At 33.9% G+C, this 27,492-nt stretch overlaps 1 protein-coding gene across 1 annotated transcript in view; it reads left to right on the plus strand.

Annotated features, from left to right (window-relative positions):
* arhgap39 (Rho GTPase activating protein 39) overlaps positions 1 to 27,492 on the plus strand; it is a 65,026-nt gene that overhangs the window by 28,216 nt on the left and 9,318 nt on the right. The window contains exons 2-7 of the mRNA XM_051138544.1: positions 8,077 to 8,463; positions 13,396 to 14,581; positions 20,972 to 21,136; positions 23,048 to 23,447; positions 24,748 to 24,821; positions 26,944 to 27,143. Coding sequence (XP_050994501.1) covers positions 8,077 to 8,463; positions 13,396 to 14,581; positions 20,972 to 21,136; positions 23,048 to 23,447; positions 24,748 to 24,821; positions 26,944 to 27,143 — 2,412 coding nt within the window. The remainder of the gene's footprint in view (positions 1 to 8,076; positions 8,464 to 13,395; positions 14,582 to 20,971; positions 21,137 to 23,047; positions 23,448 to 24,747; positions 24,822 to 26,943; positions 27,144 to 27,492) is intronic.

Genomic DNA, 27,492 nt, shown 5'->3' on the forward strand with positions numbered 1-27,492 from the left:
TGAATGATTCAATGACTCACTCATAAATACTTGTTCAATTACTGAATGAATCAGCATTTTTTAATGCATGTTTTAAATGAATGATTCAGTGACTCATTCAGATATTTTAAATGAATGATTCAGTGACTCAAAAATACTGATTCAATGACTCACTCATAAATACTTGTTCTATTACTGAATGAATCAGCATTTTTAACGAGTCTTTTAAACGAATGATTCAGTGACTCACCCGTAAATACTTTACTTGTTTTAATTACTGAATGAATCAGCATTTTTGAACAAATCTTTTAAACAAATGATTCAATGACTCATTCAGATATTTTAAATGAATGATTCAATGACTCAAAAATACTGATTCAATGACTTATTCATAAATACTTGTTCCATTACTGAATGAATCAGCATTTTTAACGAGTCATTTAAACGAATGATTCAATGACTCACCCATAAATACTTCACTTGTTCCGTTACTGAATGAATCAGCATTTTTTTAATGAATGTTTTAAATGAATGATTCAGTGACTCACTCATAAATACTTTACTTGTTCAATTACTGAATAAATCAACATTTTTGAACAAATCTTTTAAATGAATGATTCAATGACAAATATATTTTTTAACAGTAACTTGTCGCCACCTAGTGGCAAAACAATGTAATCATCATTGTAATCAACAAACGTTATTTGCCAATTTGAAGCGAAAATTACTTTAAAAAAATGATTTGCTGTATTTTGATAGCTACCATAGACATCAGTGTTTATATCCGACCTATAAACGTTTATCCCAGAACTTGTGTGATAATATGAGTGATTTTAAGACAGAAATAATACTGTGTGATTGAAAAGACTTTGTCAAAGGTTTAATAGACACACAATTTGTTTTCATTTAGAAATAAGATTGCATGGGTGATTGAATCGAGATTGCGATCATTTAACGATTAATCACACTGCTCTATCTCTGAGTAAATTAAAAACTACCCCCTTAACTCTTTCTCTATCCATGTGTTATCAGCTGGACTTTGGTTGTCATTCGTCACATTAAATCCCTGTGCTCTCGTTTATCTGTAGAGATGAAGGACAGATGAAGATCTCTATATATAGACTCGGTGAGAGAGGTAAAGTGCAGGTCGTAGACAGAAGAATGGATAGAAACGAGCTGGAGAGGTTAATAGACTGACAGAAGGATTGTAGTGATGGTCACCACGTGACCTTTGACCTGTACATTCGGCTGAGGCATTCGAGTTATTTTTGAGGATACATGTGCTCAGTCTGATTTGAATAATCTCTGTCATATGCATTTTCTGTCTCTGTGATAGTAGGTGTTGCATTTTATTCACTGCTGTGTGATTTCACCTGCTGCGGTCCAGCGGTCGGCGGTGAATGCTTTGAGCGACAGCTTTAAATCCGACCGCGTGATTAGTGGCACCTTGTAAAGGGCGTCTTTGTAAAGCACGGTCAGTAATTGCTGCAGATGGCGGCTGTTAACAGCACTGCAGCAGAAAGCCTGTCAATCAATACCGGCGCATCTGCTCGACTCCACCCGCACCGTCACTTATCAAACCATTACTAACGTTGCCATTCAATAAACTCAGTTCATCAGGCTACGCTGCAAAAATAAACAAGAAAAAATCCAATACAAATATCTAACAATCAAGAGAAGCAGAAAGACTGAAGATATGAAGTGCTGTTGTCTGAAAAATGTATCAAAATGAATTGAGTTTTTACTTTGAACAAAAACAAATATCTGTCAGTGGGGTCAGAAAAATAATCTTAATTCAAAGGAAAATCGAGTTTGTTTTACCTTTACTTCACTGACAGAAAATTGTTATTTTTTTAAGCATAAACTCATGTAATTTTGAGATTTCTTTAATTTAATTTTTTTCTTCTTTTTCAGAAAATTAATAAGACTTGCATTTCCACTTTGAAATACTAGTATAGTTTTATTAATATTTTGAATTAGATTTAATCCACTTTCATTTTAATTTCAGTTAATCATAATTTATAAATAATTTATTTATTTATATATATATACATACATACATATATATATATATATATATATATAAATAAATAAATAAATATATATATTTATATTTATATATATATATATATAATTAATATAAATATATATATATATATATATATATATAAACAAGACTTGCATTTCCACTTTGAAATACTAGTATAGTTTTATTAATATTTTGAATTAGATTAAATTTTTTTCATAACTTCCACTTTAATTTTAACTTTTAATTATAATTAATAATAACTTTTAATTTCATTTTAATTTGTTAATTATATATATATATATATATATATAAACAAGACTTGCATTTCCACTTGCAGTTCCAATTTCATTTTTTTAGTTAATTCTATATATATATATATATATATATATATGTATGTGTGTGTGTGTGTGTGTGTGTGTGTGTGTATATATATATATGTATATATATAAACAAGACTTGCATTTCCACTTTTTACATACATAAAGAGAGATACAGATAATAAATAGATTTGATACCATATATATAGATAGTTTTTATTCATTTTTATTTCATTTTTATTTTCAGTTATTTTAGTTCACCAAGTTAAGCTAAATTAAAATGAGAAATGCTAACTATAATATTTTTTATATTCTTTTTCATTTCATTTAATTTCTATTGTATTTCCAGTAACAAAAATGTTTTTTGAAAATTATTTTAGGTTTAGTTTTAGTTTACTATAATAACCCTGCTCTCTCTTGATTATTTGATCATGCACCAGTCGTTCCAAATTTATACAAATAAATAAATAAATAGCAATATTTATACTATTTTTTTGAAAGAAGTCTCTTCTGCTCACCAAGGCTGCTTTTATTGAATAAAAAAATACATTAAAAATTCTGATATATTATTGTAATTTAATAGCTCTGTTTTCTATGTGAATATCTGTTAAAATGTAATTTATTTCTGTGATGCGCAGCTGAATTTTCAGCATCATTACTCCAGTCTTCAGTGTCACATGATTCTTCAGAAATCATTCTAATATGCTGATTTGCTGCTCAAGAAACATTTCTGATTATTAGCAATGTTAAAAGCAGTTGTGCAGCTTTATATCTTTGTGGAAACTAAGATGCATTTTATTCTTTTAGATTCTTTGATAAATAGAAAGTTCAAAAGAACATAATTTTAACGCATCCTTGTTGAATAGAAGTAATTTCTTTCAAAAACTAAGATGGCAACTAGTCACCATTCACTGAATTAATGGTTTCACATGCTCTTTTTGAATAGCAGGCACTGTATAGTACACACTAATATTGCATCGTCACCGTGATCTCCATAAAATTGAGTCTGGAGCACTTCTCTTATGAATACACCTCCTGAATAACACGTTTATGAAGATCCATTAGCTGAACATATCGAAATCCTGAGGAGTGCAATCCGATCATATGCTTCAGCACATTCGGATGGAAGATCCAGACAGATGAAATTACCCAGCGTCCCCTCTGACCAGCTTCCCAAAAATGCTTTCAGCAGGATTTGGGCGATCAGGTTATCCTGGATTAGAGCAGATTAGATTTGATTATGGGATCAGAAGAAATTTACTATGGGATTAACAGAGCTGATTAACACACACGCATAGTGCACATATACAATGAAAATCCCATCTGAACACAGATAAACACGCAGCCTGTAGCGGTGAAACGTCTTTGTGTCAGTTTTTGAACGTGTCAACCTTTTGCGTTATTTAGAACGACACGTTTTTGGACAAATTCTGCAGCGTTTGTGTTTCAGATGTGGATGTTTTCTCAAATCATGTGTCTTGTTCGACAGCAGCACCAACATTTTCTTTAGAAAATATTAAAGTGTTTTTAGTTTTCATATTTAGGCTTCATACAATTTTTATTCAGGCTTATAAAATATTAAAAATGTAAACAAATGCAAAGCGATCTTAAGAAACCAACATCTCACTGCTTGTTGGGGTTTTGCTGCTTATGTTGTATAACACACATACACACACTGTAATATGTGACTCATATGACAAGTCATGATGACTCTTTATATGACTCTAATCCTCTATGACTTTTCTTTCCATATTGGGATGCATCTCACAAGTCTTATTAAACCCCAAAACCTAAGTAATATTTTTTATATACAGTACTGTGCAAAAGTTTTAGGCCACTAGTATTTTCACCAGCTAAAAATGGTTTAAAGTAAGTTATTTCTATCTTTTGCTGTAGTGTGTCAGTAGGAAACATCAGTTTACATTTCCAAACATTCTGCCATTAATTGTAATAATCTAGTGAGATTTTTGTTTGCACAAGGAGTCTGACAACAGCCAGTGCTCCACACAGATCTGATCTCATCATCATCCAGTCTGTCTCTGGAATGACATGAAGAAACAGAAAAACTGAGACAGACTAAATCCAGAAGAACTGTGGCAACATCTCCAAGATGTTTCAAGTAACCTACCTGCAAAGCTACCTGAAAAACTATGCACAAGTGCACATAGGGCAAAAGCTGCTTTAAACTCAAAGGATGGTCACATCAGATGCTTATTTATTTTAGTTAATAGAAGTTCTTTGATAAAGAAAATCTATTTATGACATTGTTTTTGACAGCATCCTTATTTTATGTGCCTAACTGCCTAACATTTTAACAGCACTGTAGCTTTGTAGGTGTAGGTCTCTTAAAGCATCGTGGAGATGTTGCCACAGTTCTTCTGGATTTAGTCTGTCTCCGTTTTTTCTGTTTCTTAAGACAGACTGGATTGAATGATGGAGAGATCAGATCTCTGTTTGCACAAGGAGTCTGACAACAGCCTGTGCTCCATACAAAAATCTCACTGGATTATTACAATTAATGGAAAAATGAATGTTTAGAAATGTAAACTGATGTTTCCTACTGACACACTACAGCAAAAGATAGAAATAACTTACTTTAAACCATTTTTTAGCTGGTGAAAATACTAGTGGCCTAAAACTTTTGCACAGTACTGTATATATATATATATATATATATATATATATATATACACACTACCGTTCAAAAGTTTGGGGTAGGTAAGACTTGTAATAGTCTTTAAAGAAGTCTCTTATGCTCATCAAGGCTGCATTTATTTGATTAAAAATATAGAAAAAAACAGTAATATTGCAAAATGTTTTTACAATATGAAATAATGTTTTTTATTTTAACATACTTTAAAATAGAATTTATTCCTGTGATGAAAAGCTGAATTTTTATCAGCTGTTACTCCAGTCTTAAGTGTCACATGATCCTTCAGAAATCATTCTAATATGCAGATTTATTATTAGAATGATCAATGTTGGATAATATCAACAGTTGTGCTGCCAAATATTTTTTGGAACCTGTGATTTTCAAGTTTAAAAAGTACCAAGTATAATTTTATAACAATGTAAATTATTTATTATTAACTTTTAATAAACTTTTAATTATTAACTTAATACATCCTTGGTGAATAAAAGTATTAATTTCTTAAAAAAAAAAAAGAAACAATAAAACTGTACTGACCCCAAACTTTTGAACGGTAGTGTATATATATATATATATATATATAATTGTTTGCAGTCACTTTTTATTTTTATTTTTTTGCAGAATTTCATAGAGAAAATATATATTTATCATTTTTAATTTTTTTTATTTAGGGAAAATTTTGTTTAATTTTAATTACAATGGTTTTGATTAGATTCTCAATACTAATACAAATTATTTAAATAACAATAATTTCAAAGAAAGAATAGTTCACTTGTCATAAAAATAATGTCCAAATTCTGAAAATTATTACTGTTCAAAAAGTAATTAATGAAAAAAAAAATTAATGACTTATTACTGTAATATTATTTAAATAAATTTAATATATCTTCTATTTTCTCATTACTATATGTGTGTGTGCAATTTAAATAAATTTTATATATCTTTATTTTCTATTAAATATCTTTATTTTACATTGCAGTAACAATTAAAAAAACAAACAAATTAATTTTCATAAAGTAATTTTATAATTCTGAAATTATTACCATTTTGTATTCATTTTAATTATATTAATAAATATAATAAATAAATTTCTCTATGGAAAAATAAAATAAAATATTGATTTTCATTAGATTCTCATTAATGAGATATTTAAATGCTTACTTAATTTGTTTGGCATTACAGTAACATGGATTCTGGAGAAAAATGATTTAAATTTAATAAAAATAATGTCAAATCTATGTCAAATTTAGTGATGAACTGAAAGTAAAATTTCAAAGTCTGGGAGCAAAATGGTGATGCTGAAACCACATATTCAATGCAACTAGTGATGCACTGAAATTTTGGCAACCAAATTATTTCACCCAAAACAGCAATTTTCTGTTTCATGCAACATGCTAACAACATGCTAATTATGTTACCAATGTTAAAACATGCTAGCAAAAATGTTAGCAACAGGCTAATCATGTTAACAACATGACATCAACATGCTAATTGTGTTAGAAATATGTTAGCAACATGTCAACAACATGCTAATCATGTTACCAATGTTAAAACATGCTAGCAAAAATGTTAGCAACAGGCTAATCATGTTAACAACATGACATCAGCATGCTAATTGTGTTAGAAATATGTTAGCTACATGCTAACATCATGCTAATCAATTTACCAATGTTAAAACATGCTAGCAAAAATGTTAGCAACATGCTAATCATATTAACAACATGACATCAACATAATAATTATGTTAGAAATATGTTAGCAAATGGTAACTGCATGCTAATCAAGTTACCATAGTTAAAACATGTTAGCAAAAACGTTAGCAACTTGCTAATCATGTTAACAACATGACATCAACATGCTAATTGTGTTAGAAATATGTTAGCAACATGTTAACAACATGCTAATCATGTTACCAATGTTAAAACATGCTAGCAAAAACGTTAGCAACTTGCTAATCATGTTAACAACATGACATCAACATGCTAATTGTGTTAGAAATATGTTAGCAACATGCTAACAACTTGCTAATCATATTAACAACATGACATCAACATAATAATTATGTTAGAAATATGTTAGCAACATGCTAACTGCATGCTAATCAAGTTACCATAGTTAAAACATGCTAGCAAAAGCGTTAGCAACTTGCTAATCATGTTAACATGACATCAACATGCTAATTGTGTTAGAAATATGTTAGCAACATGTTAACAACATGCTAATCATGTTACCAATGTTAAAACATGCTAGCAAAAACGTTAGCAACTTGCTAATCATGTTAACAACATGACATCAACATGCTAAATATGTTAGAAATATGTTAGCAACATGTTAACAACATGCTAAACAAGTTACCAATGTTAAAACATGCTATCAAAAACATTAGCAACAGGCTTATCATGTTAACAACATGACATTAATGTGCTAATTATGTTAAAAACATGTTAGCAACATGCTAACGACATAACATCAACATACATGTTAACAACATGCTAATCATGTTACTAATGAAATAAAACATTTAAAAAAACACATTAACGAAAATATTACCAACATGCTAATCATGTTAACATGATATCGTCGTGGTAATTATGTTAGAAATATGTTAGCAACATGCTAATCATGTTTTAAACATGTTAACAAATTGTTAAACATGCTGGCAAAATGCTAACATGTTAATCATGTTAAAGAACATGTTAGCAACATGCTAACATATGTTAACCATGTTAGAAACATACCAACAACACAATAATCATACTAACAATGTGTTAAAACATGTTAGCAACATGTTAACATATGCTAATCATGCTAACAACATGTTATTATGTTGACAAAATGTCAACAACACAGTCATACTAACAATGTGTCAAAACATCGTAGCATCCTGCTGAATACATGATAATCATGCCAGCAATTTGTTAAAACATGCTAAAATGTTAATCATGCTAGCATCATGCTAAAAAAAAAACAACGAACAAAAAAATATATTTTTCCCACTTTTGAATCTGTGCTGAAATATGACGTGTTCTTGAAGGTTTCGTGTGATTCATTAATTCGTTACTGAGTGTAAAGCGAGTGTCTGTATGTTCGTGTGTGTTTAGGTTGGAATGGGTGGAAATCATCGAGCCGCGCACCCGAGAGCGCATGTACGCCAACCTGCTGACGGGCGAGTGCGTGTGGGACGCCCCGGCGGGCGTGCGGATCAAGCGCAGTGGACAGGACCAGTGGTGGGAGCTATTCGACTCCAAAACGTCCCGATTCTACTACTACAACGCTTCTACCCAGCGCACCGTCTGGCACCGCCCACACAGCTGTGACATCATCCCCCTCGCCAAACTACAGACCCTCAAGCAGAACACCAACACGGCTCCGCCCACCGCCACCACGACCAGTGCCTCCGCCGACAGCAGCCCCGCCCGCAGCGCCGTCAGCACCACATCGTCACAGGAGCAGGAGGAGAAGACCTCCACCGCCGAGGAGGGAGAGAGGTGAGTGCATCTGAATTCTTAAAGGAACAGTTGACCCATCAATTGCTCACCAACGGATCCTCTGCAGTGAATGGGTGCCGTCAGAATGAGAGCTCAAACAGTAATCCACACCACTCCAGTCCATCAGTTAACATCTTGAGACACAAGCTGAAACAAAGACAAAAGCTAAAACAAATCCATCATTTAGACATTTTTAGCTATAAATAATCCATAATCCATAATAGCACTTCCTCCAGTGAAACAGTGGTCTGGACTGAATCAGGAGAGAAATCTGCACAGATCAAGCAGCGTTTTCAAGCCAAAACATTTAAAAATAGCTCTAAACAAATATGTGGCTGGATTTTGATGTGAGAGACAACAGGAGATAGACTGGATTTTTCACTGGAGGAAACTTTATTATGGATTATGGATTTTGTCCAGTAGCGATGGTTTATAGTTAAAAACGTCTTAATAATAGCTTTGTTTCTTACAAACATGCAACTTTTGTCTTCTCTAGATGTTGACTGGTGATGGACTGGAGTGGTGTGGATTACTTGTAGATTATTGTGATGTTTTTATTAGCTGTTTCGACTCTCATTCTGACGGCACCCATATATGTATATGTATATATATATATATATATATATATATATATATATATATATGTGTGTGTGTGTTTGTGTATATATATATAGTGTAACCAAAATTTCAATAATAACCTGAGGGGGAAAAAACTTGCAAAATGTGGGACTTTTAATTATAAACAAGCCCACAATACACCAGGACTCTTATTTTGAAATCTTGGTGCTTAACCATGTCATAATTCATCAGCACTGGATCATAAGTAATTTATTGGCATAAACTTAAGGTATTAATTAATTGTGAACAACTCAAATTATATATATTTTTAAATTTAATAATCACATTAGGCTTCAATCACAATTTCTGTTTTTCCATCCATAAATTTATGACCTCTTTAAATGATAATTAAACCACAAAACCAGTCATAAGGGTCAATTTTTTGAAATTGAGATTTATACATCAAACTTAAATTAAGATTAAGATTAAGATTGTTAAAATAGGACAATATTTGGCCAAGATACAACTATTTGAAAATCTGGAATCTGAGGGTGAAAAAAAAAATTAAAATATTGAAAAAATAATCTTTAAAGTTGTCCAAATGAAGTTCTTAGCACTGCATATTACTAATCAAAAATAAAGTTCTGATATATTTACAGTAGAAAATTTACAAAATATCTTCATGGAATATGATCTTAATATCCTAATGATTTTTGGCATAAAAGAAAAATCAAAAATTTTGACCCATACAATGTATTTTTGGCTGTTGCTACAAACATGCCCATGCTACTTAAGACGGTTTTGTGGTCCAGGGTCTCAGTTAGACATTTATTTAGGCATTTATGATATTTAAGACTTTTTAAGGACCCACTCAGCCTTTTTTTTATTCACAGACATGCTCCAAAAATCATTTTACACTTCTCACACGTCTATTTTTTTGTGGCAAGCGCTAGTGAAACGCTCACGCCGTCGAGCCCCGGAGGAACTGACGCTGAAAAACATCCCAGAATCCCTTTTGATTTCACTGAGTCCCAGACGACACCGGTGGAAGTCAGATTTCATTTCGTTTGACCGTCTGAGCGAGCTTCCCCGTCCCAGTCCAGCAGTACATCCCTTACAGCCAGTCTTCAGACGCTCTTTAAGATGGACAGCTCTTGTTTTTATTTGTTTCATTCGATCATCGCTATAAGTGCTTTTGAAAGCTCAACTGGAGCTTAAATAAATAGCTTCCTGTGGAGACACTACAATACTATGCATGCTATTTTTGCAGTGTATATAGTATGTATTCTCTGTTCAGTATGTTGATTTTCCGTATGCATGGAATAGAATGCAGCAGTCAATGCAAAAATTATTGTTTTGCTAAATTTGAGAAGAAAATTGCATAGATGTGTTTCTAAATTTCTTCCACAAAATGTATGCAATTTGCTTCTCAAATATATTTTTTTTTTGTTTTTGTTTTGTTTTTGTTTTGTTTTTGTTTTTGCTTAAAATATTAAAAAATATGTTATTTGGGTCATAAAAATAATCTTGTTTTCCCTTTGAATTAAGTTTTTTTTCTTGTTTTAAGCAAAAACTCATTTCATTTTGATGCATTTGATGCATATAATGTAAAATCTTAAGTCTGCATCTTGATTTAGGATGTTTATATAGTTTAAAATTTTGATTAAGAAAGTCTTTTTTTTGCATTAAACATTTTTGAACTGTTGCACTCAATTCTATGCATACATAACCAACATTCTGTGCATAGAATATATACTATAAACTGCAAAAATAGCATGCACATTGTGTGTAAGAAATTACTTTTTGCATTAAATGTGGTTTTCAGATTGTTGCTTTCTATTCCATGCATACAGAAAATCAATATACTGTGCAGAAAATGCATACTATATACAGCAAAAAAATAGCAGGCATAGTATTGTAGTGCGAGTAAGAAAATGATAAATAAATGGTCTCTTCCAGACAGACCTGCCATGAGTTCTGAGGTTATTAAACGATGTAGTATGCTTCCATAAAAGGCACAAACTCAGTGTGATTTTGCATTTAATAGCTGAAATCTGTCCGGAAACCGAGAGAAGTGGGCGGTCTGTGAGCTGGAAGACATTTCCTGTTAATGCCATATAACTTGCCGCTTAAAAGCGGGAGATATTTACGAATTTGCATGTGCGTTAGAAAATGAACGGAAGAAAAGGTAAGATTGAAGAAGACAGGCATATAACGCTTCAAGCTGTTTTTTAGATTTAATATTCCATCGGTGTCGCACTTAAATAGTTTCATCCCACGAGGAGCGCGGGGACGAGGAAGGGAGGGTCGTGAAATGATTTCGTGTGACAGAGGAGGAGGAGGAGGCTGAGGGAATGAAAGAAGAGAGAGGCATAGAATGTGTAAATTGATTTGAAGGTCGGATATCCATGAATAATTAATATCCAGAGGAAAACACTGCTCACTTTGTAGTGGGTCTCTTGCTCGAGAGAGAGAGACCGAGTGAGAGATAAGTTTCTTGTGTTCTGAGTTTTAATCCGGCTACTAAAGAAACACACACACACACACACACACACACACACACAGACACACATTTGGCTGTGTAATCCAGTCTGGTCATGGGGAGCCTTCAGAGGGCCGTGGTGGCCAAGTGCTGAATTGATTTTACACACTTCTTTTCTTGATCGCTCAGAGGCCTTTTCTGTGCGCTTGAAACTCACAGACCTCTTAGATTTAGATCTTTAAAAATTGCCCTTGAAAGGCTTGAAAGACTGAGGTTTTTAGTGGTGCTCGATGTGAAGTCAAAGATCACTAATATGATTGCTATAGATAGTGTTAAACCCAACATTTTCATCAAAATACTCGGAAATGACTTTCAGCTGATATCATCGGTTCCTCCTATTAAATAAAGACACTTTTTATCATCCAGTCAATTCCTCATGAATAAAATCCCACTCAGTCCTTTTTTTTTTTTTCCTTGTTGCATATCATTTTACTTGGAATTTCATCACATTTGTGACCCTGGACCATAGTTATAAGGGTACATTTTTTAAATTAAGATTTATACATCATCACACATTGATAGGACAATATTTGGCAGAGATACAACTATTTGAAAATCTGGAATCTGAGAGTACAAAAAAAAGAAAATCGCATTTAAAGTTGTCCAAATGAAATTCTTAGCAATGCATAATACAAATCAAAAATTAAGTTTTGATATATTTAAGGTAGGAAATTTACAAAATATCTAAATGGAACATGATCTTTATTTAATATCCTAGTCATTTTTGGCATAAAAGAAAAATCTATCATTTTGACCCATACTATGTATTTTTGGCTATTGCTACAAATACACCCGTGCTACTTAAAACTGGTTTTGTGGTCTAGGGTCACATTTAAGAAGTAAAATGTTTGAGACATTTTAGACGTTTTAATATCTTAGTTGTAATAAAGTTTTTGTAATGGAAAATGAGTTTTAAGATTTGAAGGTTAGGAACATTTTCTTAAATCCATTATTATTATTATTATTATTATTCAAATTCAGTTTTTTTTTAAATTTTCAGTTATTTATTAATTTATTTATTTACTTTTAATGATATGGCTCTTTTAATAAATAGTAAATAAAGTCTTATTATTGAAAGAAAAAAATAAGATTTTTTAATAAAAAAATTGTATTCACTGTGTATTAAAAGGGCAACATAAAACAAAATAACAGCATTTAAAAAAGTAGCATTTTTATTAAAAATAAACGCTTGTATTTTAATTTTGTTTGTTTTTTTTTATTTGATTTTATTTTACTTTTCATCGTGTCCCTTTAATAAATATTAAAGCAAATCTTATTTTTTATTAAGAAGTCTTAATTTTATAAAAAATAAATAATATAGTTCACATCATAAAGTTAAAATAAAATAATAAAATAAAACAACAAAACTAACTAGCAAACTAAATCAATGAATAAATAAAAATATAATTAGTAAAAAAAAAAATAGTTTTTTACTAAAAATATTTTTTTTAACTAGTGCTGTCAAACAATTAATCATGATTAATCGCATACAAAATAAAAGTTTGAGTTTGGCTAATATATGTGTGTAATTATTACGTATATATAAATACACACAAGTTAATGTATATATTTAAGAGAAATATGTTATGTACAAAATATTTGTATTTATATATAATATAAATTATATAAAAATTAGAATAAAAACATATACTTGGAAATATATTTCTTAAATATATACATGAATATGTTTGTATTTATATATACATAATATTTACACACAGTACACACTTATATTAGGCAGACTCTTTTATTTTGTATGCGATTAATTGTTTGACAGTCCTAATTTTAACATTTTTACTATTTTTCCTATTATCTTACATTCTGTTGTTCAGGTTCAGATGGGGCACTGGAACCAGAGAGCGGATGCTCATCAAGGTGTCGGATCGGGAACCCAGTTTTTTGACGCAGGGAAACGGATACTCCAGTTCTTCCCCACGCTCTAGACGCTCATCCAGCAATGCTCCTTCAGACCCTGAAGCCACGCCCCTTTCTCTGCCCGACCGCCCAACAACGCAGTCTCCGTTCCTGAAGAGGGCGGAGTTGGGCGGCACTCAGAGGCGCTGCTCGGGCGATTCCCAGCCATCGTCCCCTCGGTATGCTTACGAGCCTCCTTTGTACGAGGAACCGCCCTCGGAATACCAGTCCCCGCCTATTTATGAGGAACCGCCCACTGACATGCACTGCGATCAGGCCTTTTTTGGCACTGACAGGTCTCCGGCGCGAAAACCAGGGCTTTTCCATTCCCCCAAGCAAAGCCCATCTCCTTATGGTCAACTGGTGTTGACGAGACAGCGGAGCTCCACCCCCGAGAAGACGCCCAACCAGGGTGATCGAGACTATAGCTCAAGTGGGCGGGACTACAGCTCTGCTGGGCGGGACTACAGCTCCAGTGGGCGGGATTACAGCTCGGGCATGAGGGACTACAGCTCTGGTGGGCGGGATTACAACTCTAGTGGGCGGGAGTATAGCGCCGCCGGGCGGGAATATGTAAAGCAGCTAGTTTATGTCGAGCAGTCTGGCTCCTCCCCTCGGTTTAGGACAACAGAGCGTCTGCTGAGCTATGGGACGACCAGTTCGAATAGCCTGTCGGCCGGATTTTCTTACGGCGGCTCTTTTACGCTACAGCACAGTCACGACCTCAACGGCGGCAACCGGAAACGTAAGAACCGTAAGCCGTCTTTGCCGGGAGGAGAGGGCGACGGCATGGGGTCCGGACTCGGAGCGATGATCACTCAAGCCCGGTTGGCATGGGAGGCTCAGCAGATGTTACATCAGCGAGGGGGCGTGTCTTCCGACCAGGGATCTAAAGACGGGTATGAAAGTGACGGGGCGACGCCCCTGCCCCTGCCTGGCCCGGTGGTGCGGGCGTTCAGCGAAGACGAGGCCCTGGCGCAACAGGAAAGCCACTGGAAACGTGCCACCCTAGACAGACTGGCATTTCCTCAGACGCTGCTAGAAAAGAGTCTGTCGGTGCAAACCAACCTGGCGTCACCTGAACCTTACCTCCATCCCTCACAGGTAATGCACAACGACATTTGCGTTGCATCAGACACTCAAAACATTGCCTAGATTCCCATATTTATGTCACTGCGGCGGATGGGAGGCAATTACCAGATTATTGTGATACCTGGGACACATTACAATCCACATTCCCATTTATTTTAGGTGCTGCAATACTTTGCAACTGTTGTTTTATGATTTATGTGAGTCAAGCATCACCTTTACGATTAGTTATACTTTGGGTTAGCTTTCAACCTCTTTTTGTGTGTCCTGTAGCGTTTGTTCTCCAGACAGATGTATCGTTACTTTAAAATAGGTGAAAGATTCCATACAGATGTGCACTGTAGGATCCATAGCACCAATCCGAAAACCTCCCAGAACACCCTAGCAACTGCATAGCAACAGTCTATAAACCAGGAGAAACCATCACAAATTTGGAGATACTCTTTTGGCGTGAAACAGTAAAGCACCCTGCAAACAGTAAAGCAACTGCATAGCAATGCTATAAAAACCTTCTGTAACATCCTAGCAACTGCATAGCAACGCCCTAAAAAATGTTCAGAAAGTCCTAGCAACTGCATAGCAACGCTCTAAAAAATGTTCAGAAAGTCCTAGCAACTGCATAACAACGCTCTAAAAAAACTGACAAAACACCCTAGCAACTGCATAACAACACTCTAAAAATGTTCAAAGCCCTAGCAACTGCCTAGCAATGCTCTAAAAAACTGACAAAAAAACCCTAGCAACTGCGTAGCAACGCTCTAAAAAAAACTGCCAAAACACCCTAGCAACTGCATAGCAATGCTCTAAAAACCTCCCAGAACACCTTAGCAACTGCATAGCAACAGTCTAAAAACCAGGAGAAACCATCACAAATTTGGAGATACTCTTTTGGCGTGAAACAGTAAAGCACCCTGCAAACAGTAAAGCAACTGCATGGCAGTGCTATAAAAAAAAAATTCTTAGAACACCCTAGCAACTGCATAGTAACGCTCTAAAAATGTTTCAGAAAGCCCTAGCAACTGTATGGCAACACTCTAAAAACCTTACAGAACACCCTAACAACTGCATAGCAATACTGTAAAACTGGCCAGAATGCCCTACAAAACTGCATAGCAACACACTAAAAACACTGTCAAAAAATCCTAGCAACTGCACAGCAACACTAACAACTGTCAAAATACCATAGCAACTGCATAGTAACACTAAATAAAAATTGTCCAAAAAAACCCTAGCAACTGCATAGCAACACCCTAATAACAACTGTCAAAAAAACCCTAGCAACTGCATAGTAACACTAAATAAAAAATGTCCAAAAAAACCCTAGCAAATGCATAGCAACGCTCTAAAAATGTTCAGAAAGCTCTAGCAACTGCACAGCAACATTCCAGAAACCTCCTAGAAAGCCCTAGCAACTGCATAGAAATGCTCTAAAAATGTTCAGAATGCTCTAGCAACTGTATAGCTACGTTCTAAAAATCTCCAAGAAAGCCCTAGCAACTGCATAGCAACAAAAATTCCTAGAAAGCTCTAGCAACTGCATAGCAACATTCTAAAAACCTCCAAGAAAGTCCTAGCCAGTGCTTAATTTGAGCCGGATCCTGTTCCAGAAAATGTCAGATTTTGGATTTTTTTTTAAAGATCAGGCATCAGTGTTAATTTCGTTGACGAATAATATTCGTCATAATTTTCGTCAATGACATTTTTTCACAGATGAAATTGAAAACAAAACGAAAACTTGTTTTGAATGACAAAAACTATGATGAAAATCTACTGACAATCTACTGACATGGAAATTGATAGAATATGAGTGTGAGACTCCAGGAGCTCATGTTTGCACTATTTTTGTCACTTATGTTAGTTTTGCTCTGAGGCTTGAAGGAAAGCAAAGTCTTCAGTAACTGTGGCTTTATTAAACATTTGATACACTGCACTGTGTATTTACTCAAATCATGTTTGCTGTTTGTGTATTATGATGTTGGAGTGCTCTGTTTTTGCAGTTTTCAGCGGCGTAATAGAAAGTGTTTTTGGACACATTGGCTGTTGAGGTCATGAATGAGCTGGAATCCTCTGATGAGCTGAACTCTGAGCTCTTTCAGCCCAATATAATGAGTCTTGAACCGCTGCTTAAATGCTGCCAGTGGGGTTAATTGGGACGACTGACCCTCAGACGCCTGTTACCCAACCACTGATATCTTTGTTCTGGAGATACCGGACAGAGCCGAGCTGATCTCACAGGCTAAACTGTGTGAGAGTTTCCTTGGAGGATTTTTTTTAAGTTCTGCTCTATTTGCTGATAGTAATAAAGGCGGACAGCAGCTCCAGCAGAAACACTGTAAGACAAACAGACATGCAAACCTCCTAGAACACCTTAGCAACTGCATAGTGATCCTCTAAAAACACGTAGTATGGCCTAGTATGCATAGTAACACTCTAAAAACCTGTCAGAATGCCTTAGCAACCACAAAACAACACTCTAAAAACTTCCCAGAATGGCGTAGCAATAGCATAGCAATGCTTCTGAACCTGTCAGAATGCTCTAGCAACTGCATAGCAACGCTCTAAAAACCGCCCTGAACGGCCTAGCAACTGCATAGCAACATTCTAAAAAGCTCTCAGAAGGCCATAGCAACGACATGGCAACGCTTGAGAAACCTCCCAGGATGCCTTAGAAATAGCAACTGCATAGCAACACTCTAAAATCCCTCCAAAATGGACTAGCAACTGCATAGCAATACTCTAAAAAGCTCTCAGAAGTCCCTAGCAACTGCATAGCAACACCTTAAAAAACTCTCAGAAGGCCCTAGCAACCGCATAGCAGTACTCTAAAAACCTCCCAGAATGGCTTAGCAACAGCATAGTGACACTGCGGAAAGCTCCCAGAATGTCTTAGAAATAGCAACCGCATAACAACACTCTAAAAACCTCTTAGAATGCCCTAGCAACTGCATAGCAACCCTCTAAAAACCTCTTCAAATGCCCGAAGTAATTGCATGGCAGCACTCTAAAAACCTGTCAGAGTGCCATAGCAACTGCATAGCAATGCACTAAAAACCGCTCTGAACGGCCTAGCGACTGCGTAGCAACACTCTAAAAAGCTCTCAGAAGGCCATAGCAATGAGATGGCAACACTTGAGAAAGCTCCCAGAATGCCTTAGAAATAGCAACTGCATAGCAACGCTCTAAAATCCCTCCAAAATGGCCTAGCAACTGCATAGCAACGCTCTAAAAAGCTCTCCGAAGTCCCTAGCAACTGCACAGCAACACCTTAAAAAGCTCTCAGAAGGCCCTAGTAACTGCATAGCAATGCTCTAAAAACCTCCCAGAATGGCCTAGCAACAGCATAGTGACACTCTAAAAACCTCGTAGAATGCCCTAGCAACTGCATAGCAACACTCTAAAAACCTCTTAAAATGCCCAAAGTAACTGCATAGCAACACTCTAAAAACCTGTCAGAATGCCCTAGCAACTGCATAGCAACGCTCTAAAATCCCTCCAAAATGACCTAGCAACTGCATAGCAATACTCTAAAAAGCTCTCAGAAGGCCATAGCAACGGTATAGCAACGCTTCAGAAAGCTCCCAGAATGCCTTAGAAATAGCAACTGCATAGCAATGCTCTAAAACCCCTCCAGAATGACCTAGCAACTGCATAGCAATGTTCTAAAACATCACAGAACATCGTAGAAACTACATAGCAACACATCAAAGAGCTCACAGAATTCCTTAGCATATAGCAACTGCATAGCAACGCTCTAAAAAACGCCACATTTGTGTCTTTGGTCAATGTTTGCAGTGTTTTTTATTTTATTTGTAGTGTGTTCCTGGAGGCTTCAGGCTGTTTCAGTGTGTTGGTACAGCAAATCACACACACACACACACACACACACACACACACACACACACACACACACACAGACACGCCCTGCTGTTCCTTATCAATATTTCAGCATGTGCAGTTTGAAGAGTGGTCGTCGTGCTTATGTAAGACATCACACTCACATCACTGACACACATCACACCACAGTCCACACCACAATGCAAACATAATAGTCAGCAGTCATGTTCTGTACAAAGAAATTAAAGCCTGGTGACGTAGGATCGTTAAGAATATGGGAGGTTTTTAGAGCGTTTCTATGCAGTTGCTAGGATGTTCTGATTATGTTTTAAAGTGTTGATATGCAGTTGCTAGTGCATTCTAGAAGGTTTTTGGAACATTGCTATGCAGTTGCTGGGCCGTTTTAAGATGTTTTTAGAGCGTTGCCATGCAGTTGCTGGGCCGTTTTAAGATGTTTTTGGAGCGTTGCTACGCAGTTGCTGGGGCGTTTTTAGATGTTTTTAGAGCGTTGCTATGCAGTTGCTGGGGCGTTTTAAGATGTTTCTGGAGCGTTGCTATGCAGTTGCTGGGGCGTTTTAAGATGTTTCTGGAGTGTTGCTATGCAGTTGCTGGGGCGTTTTAAGATGTTTTTAGAGCGTTGCCATGCAGTTGCTGGGGCGTTTTAAGATGTTTTTAGAGTGTTGCTATGCAGTTGCTGGGGTGTTTTAAGAGGTTGCTATGCAGTTGCTGGGGTGTTTTAAGATGTTTTTAGAGCGTTGCTGTGCAGTTGCTGGGAGAGTTTTTTTAGGAGGTTTTAGAACGTTGTTTTGTAGTTACTGGGGAATTTTTTAGCATGTTGCTATGCAGTTGCTGTGGTTTTCTAGGAGATTTTTAGAGTGTTGCTATTCAGTTGCTGGGGCATTATGAGAGTTTTTTGCACAATGTTATGCGGTTGCTAGGGTGTTCTAGGAGGTTTTTAGAACATTGCTATGCAGTTGCTGAGGTGTTCTGAGTATGTTTTAGACTGTTGCTATGCAGTTGCTAGGGAGTTCTAGGAGGTTTTTAAAGTGTTGCTCTGCAGTTACTGGGGCGCTCTGGAGGTTTTTAGAGCGTTGCTACGCCATTGCTAGGATGTTCTGAGTTTTAAAGTGTTGCTAAGCAGTTGCTAGGGCATTTTAGGAGGTTTTTGGAGCGTTGCTATGCAGTTGCTGGGGCGTTATGGGAGGTTTTTAAAGTGTTGCTATGCAATTGCTGGGCTGTTTTAGGAGGTTTACTGGGGAATTTTTTAGGAAGTTTTTAGCACGTTACGATGCATTTGCTGTGGTTTTCTAGGAGGTTTTTAGAGCGTTGCTATGCAGTTGCTGGGGTGTTCTGAGTATGTTGTAGACTGTTGCTGTGGAGTGCTAGGAGGTTTTTAAAGCGTTGCTATGCAGTTGCTGGGAAGGTTTTGTGGAGCGTTGCTATGCAGTTGCCAGGTTGTGCTGAGTATGTTTTAGAGTGTTGCTATGCAGTTGCTATGGTTTTCTAGGAGATTTTTAGAGCGTTGCCATGCAGTTGCTGGGGCGTTATGAGAGCTTTTTGCACATTGTTATGCAGTTGCTAAGGTGTTCTAGGAGGTTTTATAGATTGTTGTTATGCTATTGCACAGGCTTTCTAGGAGGTGTTTAGAGCGTTGCTATGCAGTTGCTAAGGGGGTTCTGAGTATGTTTTAAAATGTTGCTATAGAGTTTCTAGGGTGGTTGCTATGCAGTTGCTAAGATGTTTTGGACATTTTTCTGTCTTCCGATCACTCGGTTCTCAGTAACACATTTGATTGGACTCATTAACGTCTGGAGCTCAAACACTGCAGGACGACACACACTCATAAACTGAACACTCTGAACTCTCAGTGTTTCAGATGTTCATTATGATGCTCAGCAGACTCATGTGAGTCATTAGGATTAATAATTGCTCTGCTCAAATGAACTGTATTTCTGGAGCCAAGAATATGAAGTCATTGGGGAAGAAGTGAGGACAGACTGTCCCTCATGATCTCATGGTCTGCTGAAATCAAACGCCTTCCATGAAACACTCCACAATCATTAAACCTTTATGACACATGCTGAATTATAGTGAATCAGTTTGCTTGATTCATGTGAATAAATGGTTCACATAGCAATGGAATGATTCACTGTTAAAATAAACTATTCATTTTAAGTTTTGCAAAATTAAACAGCGTTTAAATTCAATTTTCTCCTTCGTCAGAAAATGTCTCTGGTCCATGTTATTAATATTTAGTGAGTTTATTGTGTTTTGTTTCATGTACCTGCTTGTTTAACTTTGCATGATGTGTTTCATAAGCGCTGATGTTACTGAGGCCATGGGAGGAAAGCACTTGAATCATTTTAAACTGTGTGATTGTATAATTGCCTGAAGGAGGTATTTCTGCTATTCTGCTGTTGTTGTTATTCTCATTATTTTGGGGATTGACTCATTTCCTCTCAGTCTCCTCTTGACCCGATCCTGCGGCCGAGATGAGTTTAATATCTGTGCTTCCTCTGCTCTCAATGCTGCTCTTCAGAATCAACACACAATGTTTTCTTTCTTTTCCAGTCGGAGGATCTCGGAGCGTGTTCTCAGTTCGAGGCCAGTCGTAACGCTCGCAACATGATGCCCAGCGCGAGCTGCGGCGTCTTCCCAGAGTTCACGCTCCGCAAACCGTCCTCTGAGACGGACATCGAGAACTGGGCGTCCAAACACTTCAACAAGCACACACAGGTACACTCTTACCCATACCAAAACACCCATTCAACCCCATAAACCTACTGTTTTATATTTGCTGTACTGTAATAAAGATTTCATTGATTTACATTACAAGCTAAAAAAAATAAAAACTATATGTTAAACTATATTTAACATATTTTAAAAAATGCAAAAACAACAACATTAGAAGGAAAAATATAAAAATAAAGACTATTTTACAATATTAGTAAAAACTAATGAAAATTATAAAACCACAACAAAATTACTAAAATTATAATGAAAAGTGTAGAAATAAAAACTGATTTAAAATATGAATAAAACACAACAGAATGACTAAAACTAAAATTAAAATGGAAAAAAAATAGATTTCTTTTCTCACACTATATCACATATTCAAACTAAATATTTAAAAAATATTTTGACTAAACATCCAATAAATAAATAAATAAATAAATAAATAAAAATGATTATTTTAATTAGTTGCCAAAACAATATTTCAATTTAGTTTTAGTTTTATTTAGTTTTAATTGAAGTATTAAAATAACTAAATTCTAATTTGAAATTAGAAAACACAACTAAATTACAATAACTAAAATTTAAATGGAAAATATAACAATAAAAACTCAAAATATTAATACGAACTACTTAAAAGGACAAACATGCAACAAAATTACTAAAACTAAAATTAAAATGGTAAATATAAAATGTATAATATGTATAATGTATAATATTAATAACAAGTAATAAAAAGCACAAAAAATACAAAACTACACAACAAAATTCCTAAAATTAAAATGTAAAATATAATAATAAAAACAAATTCAAATTATAAATAAAAACTAGTGCAAAACACAAGAAAATCACTTAAATTAAAATTTAAATGATAAAATAAAAATGTATAAAAATGGATTACAGTGATCAAATAAAATAGAAATAACAACTAAAAATTACAAAACCTCACAACAAAAGGACTAAAACTACAGTTAAGGTGGATATATAAATAAAAAGTAATTGAAAATATTAATAAAAAACATAAAAATGACAAAAACATGCAACAAAATTACTAAAACTAATGTAAATATAAAATATCAAAATATTAATAACAAGTTATAAAAAGTACAAAACCACACAACAAAATTCCTGAAATTAAAATGTAAAATTTAAAAATAAAAACAAATTCAAATTATAAATAAAAACTAATAGAAATGTACAAAACGCAACAAAATTGCTTCAATTAAAATGTAAATGATAAAATAAAAATGGATTACAGTGGATTACAGTGATCAAATAAAATAAAAATAACAACAAAATGACTAAAACTACAATTAAAGTGGATATATAAATAAATAGTAATTAAAATATTAACAAAAACTGATAAAATGACAAAAACATGCAGCAAAATGACTAAAACTAAAGTTAAAATTCTAAAAATAAATATAAAATACATTTTAAACTATAAAAATAAAAGCAAATATTAATTAAAAACTGATGAAAATGACAAAAACATGCAACAAAATTACTAAAACTAATGTTACAAATATTTAAATGGTAAATATAAAAAAAAAACTGAGTTGAAATATTAATAACAAGTAATAAAAAGTACAAAAAAACACAAAACGAAATTCTCGAAAGTAAAATGTAAAATATAAAAATAAAAACAAATTCAAATTATGAATAAAAACTAATAGAAAAGTACAAAGCACAACAAAATTACTTAAATTAAAATTTAAATGATAAAATAAAAATGGATTACAATGATCAAATAAAATAAAAATAACAACAAAATGACTAAAATACATTTTTAAACTATAAAAATAAAAGGAAATTAATAAAACTAATAAAAACAGCAAAATTACTAAACCTAAAAATAAAAACAAATGTAAAATATTAATAAAAAACGAATACAATTTCTCCTCCGTCTTGCAGGGTCTGTTCAGGAGGAAAGTGTCGATCGCCAACATGCTGGCGTGGAGCAGCGAGCCCATCAAGAAGCCCATGATCATGACGACGGACCGGACGGTGAAGCGCGAGGCTGTAGAGCTCTTCAAACTCATCCAAACCTACATGGGCGACCGGCGGGGCAAAGTGGAGCCGCTGGCGGTGGCTCTGGAGGTGGCGGTGAGGGGCTGGAGCTGCCAGGGCCTGAGGGATGAGCTCTACATCCAGCTGTGCCGACAGACCACCGAGAACTTCCGCTACGACAGTCTCCAGAGAGGCTGGGAGCTCATGGCCATCTGTCTGGCCTTCTTCCCCCCGACGCCTCGCTTCCACAACTACCTGGAGGGCTACATCTACAGACACATGGACCCGCTCAACGACACCAAGGGTACGGGACGTCTCGTCTATATCCTCCCAAACAAACCATGCGTTTCCTGCTGAAACAGGAAATTGGGATCATCCAAACTCAAACAAAACTAATGCAGGAAAAACTATTTTCACTAAGAAATCACTAGTAAATTTCACAAATAATGGCAAAGAAAGTAATATGTTGAAATAATGATGTTACTTTAAATCTTATAATATGAATTTAAAATATTTAATATATTTTTATTTATAATTTGAATTTAAAATATTCAAAACGTAATGTTTTTTTTTTTTTTTTTACATTTTTTCACAAAAACACAACAAAATTAGTAAAATTACAATGGAAAATTTAGAAATAAAAACTTAGATGTATTACTTGAAGTGTTATAATATGAATTTAAAATATTTAATATATTTTTATTTATAATTTGAATTTAAAATATTCAAAACAGTGTTTTTTTGACATTTTTTTCACTTTATTGTAAAGGAAGAGTACATGTTATTTCATTATCACTGATATACTATTATCATTTTTAATATTTTGAATTACTTAAATTAAAATGTAAAACTAAAATGTATAAAAATGGATTAAAATTATCAAATAAAATAAAAATAACAAAATGACTAAAACTACAGTTAAAGTGGATATATAAATAACAAGTAATTCAAAATATTAACAAAAACTGATAAAAATGACAAAAACATGCAGCAAAATGACTAAAACTAATGTTAAAAATATAAAAATAAATGTAAAACAACATTTTAAACTATAAAAATAAAAGCAAATTAAAAATATTATTAAATATTGTATTAAATATTGTAATATCTGTATTTTTTCCACCTTAAAACAAGATACATTTCCTCATGAAGAAAATTTTAAATTTTGTTTTTGCAATAAGTTTGTCTTTTATACTAAATGCTTTTTTAAAATCATTTTACACAAAAATCTCACTATCTTCTTAGAAAATAAAATATTTATAATGTTGGTGTTCATTACTATTTTCAACTCAGAACTTAGAATAAATTACACTAATTATACTAAACATCTGTATCTGGAATACATGTAATACTCATAAATACTCGATAGTTTGCAGGTTTGCAGTCATTTTAAATTGGAATTGGTGAGGCAAGGTCAAAACTGTTAATGAACTTGAACTAATAATAAATATTAAGTGAAATCAAGACTCAGTTTTATGCTGTGCAGTCCACACTGACCCTAAAATTATTAGTAAGCTCTTAAGATATTAAATATCTGAATCTGATTTGTTCAGAGAGAGTGTTGTGTGTTTTATTTGACGTCTGTTTGTGTTTCTGTGTTGCAGGAGTGGCGATTAGCAGCTATGCAAAATACTGTTACCGTAAACTACAGAAAGCTGCGCTCACCGGAGCCAAGAAGGTGTGTGACTTTACTCTATCAGAGCGCAAACTCAAACAGCATTCACTCAGAAACTACTAGTAATTTTCACAAATCATGACACAGGAACAGCAAATTAACACATCCAATTTAACTTCAATTTTGACAGTATTATTTTTAAAATTTATAATATGAATTTAAAATATTTAAAATATTCTAAATGTATGCAGTCAATCATAATGTGCAAGTAATCAATATTATTTTATTATTTTGAAAATTTTAATTTAGATGTTAATTTTTTGAATGCAGTCAGATATTTATATTATCTATATATCTATATAATCACTATTATTTTATTATTTTGAAAGTATTATTTTAAAATGTACATGAGTTTTTTTACATGAGATTTTAAATGTATGCAGTCAGTAAAAATGTGCACATAATCAATATTATTTTATTATTTTAAAAATATTATTTTTGGAAATTATTGGAAATTAAATTTTAAATATTTAAAATATGCAGTCACTGAAAATGTTAATTTAATAAAAATAATTGTATTATTATTTTAACAGTTTTAATATAAATTTAAAATACACAGTGAAAATGTGATTTTTGTCACTATTATTTTATTATTTTGACAATATAATTTTAAAACTTATAATATGAATTTAAAATATTTAAATATTCTAAATGTATGCAGTCAATCAAAATGTCCAAGTAATCAATATTATTTTATGATTTTGAAAATATTAATTCAGAAATTAATTTTAAATATTTTAAATGCAGTCAGTAAAAATGTGCAAGTAATCAGTATTATTTTATTATTTTGAAAATATAAATTATGAATTTTAAATATTTTAAATATGCAGTCACTGAAAATGTAAATGTAATAAGGATCATTTTTTTATTATTATTTTAAAGGTATTCTCTTAAAAAATGTCTAAGTAATCAATATTATTTTTTATTACTTTGAAGATGTTAATTTAGAACTTTAGAAATGAAGTTTAAATATTTTAAATGCAGTCAGATAAAAATATGTATATAATCACTATTATTTTATTATTTTGAAAGTATTATTTTAAAACTTACATGAGTTTATTTTTTACAGATTTTAAATGTATGCAGTCAGTAAAATGTGCATGTGTTATGGATTATAAAATTGTTAATGACAATATTTTAAAACTTATAATATGAATTTAAAATATTTAAAATATTCTCAATGTATGCAGTCAGTCAAAATGTCCAAGTAATCAATATTATTTTATAATTTTATAAATATTAATTTAGAAATTATGAATTTAAAATATTTTAAATATGCAGTCCCAAAAAATCATTTTTTTATTATTTTAACAGTATTCTTTTCAAAGTTTTAATATTAATTTAAAATACACAGTATGAAGATGTGAACTGTCAGTATTATTTTATTATTCTGACAATATTATTTTTAAACTTATAATATGAATTTAAAATATTTAAAATGTTTGCAATCAGTGACAATGTGAATGCAGTCAGCATTATTTTTAGTATTTATAAAATATTAAAATATTTGAATCAGTATAATTGTATTATTTTGAGATTTGAAAACAAAAAATATTTTAAATGCATGCAGTGTAACGCTTTGAAGTAAACATGATTTTTTTAATGCAAAAAAAAATCATTTGTAGTATTTTTGGTTCGATATTGAATGAATTGTTTGCTGTGTTTGTGCTCTAATGTGCTGTATGTGTTAATTGGCTGTGAAGTGTTGTGAGGGTCTGGTTTGGCCGGCTGTTTAACGCTTTTAATTAACATTCAGTTTCCGGAATTTGCTTATTGCCCTGGAGACGTCGCCATAACGACGAGCGGCGCGTTTCAGACAGTCGAACTGATGCGCGACGGGTGTCATCTTTGCACGCACGTGACGGGACGATCACTGTGAGCTCGTGCGTTTGTTCGTGTGTGAATTGCGTGATTTAAGTCACCTGCGGAGACTCCGGTCACTGCAAACAGCCAGTAAGCAGGAGTTTGTGTGTGAATGTGTGTTTGTGCCAGACGCTCAGCAGGATAACGCCACAAAACACGGCTCCGCTCCAAACCCTAGTGGGGTGCCTACATAGGCATCGTTCGAGGCGTATCCAGAGCCACACGTTTGTTTTCTCAGTCGTTTTGTGCTCTCTGTGCGCAGGGTTTGAACAAGCCCTCGATCGAGGAGATCGCTCACGCTCGGAACGCCATCTTCCGGCCCTCCATGTTCGGCTCGTCTCTGGAGGAAGTGATGGCGATGCAGAAGGACCGTTATCCCGACCGCCAGCTGCCGTGGGTTCAGACGCGTCTGTCGGAGGAAGTGCTGAGCCTGAACGGAGACCAGACCGAGGGCATCTTCAGGTCACACAGCAGCCGTTTCATTATATATGTATATATATGGGTTGTTGATGTGACACGGCATTTTCACTGTCCCACAACATAAACATGAATATTATTAAGTTGGCTTGAGAAAAATTTATAATTATTCTTCTTCTTCGGAGCCAAATTTCGGTATTTGTCTCCTCCTAAAGCTTCCTAAACCACCAAACTCGGCCCAGACCTTCAGACTGGTCTGACTCGGTGTGCTGTATCTTTTCAGACTGATCCGGTTTACGGTTTTTATAAACCAGACTATCAAAACCACCAAAAATCCCATAGACTTACATTGACGGTATGTTCAAATGAGCCTATCTAAATCATGCTAGCAACA

The sequence above is a fragment of the Labeo rohita genome, chromosome 20 (assembly GCF_022985175.1).
Source record: "Labeo rohita strain BAU-BD-2019 chromosome 20, IGBB_LRoh.1.0, whole genome shotgun sequence".
In the NCBI taxonomy this organism is placed as follows: Eukaryota; Metazoa; Chordata; class Actinopteri; order Cypriniformes; family Cyprinidae; genus Labeo; species Labeo rohita.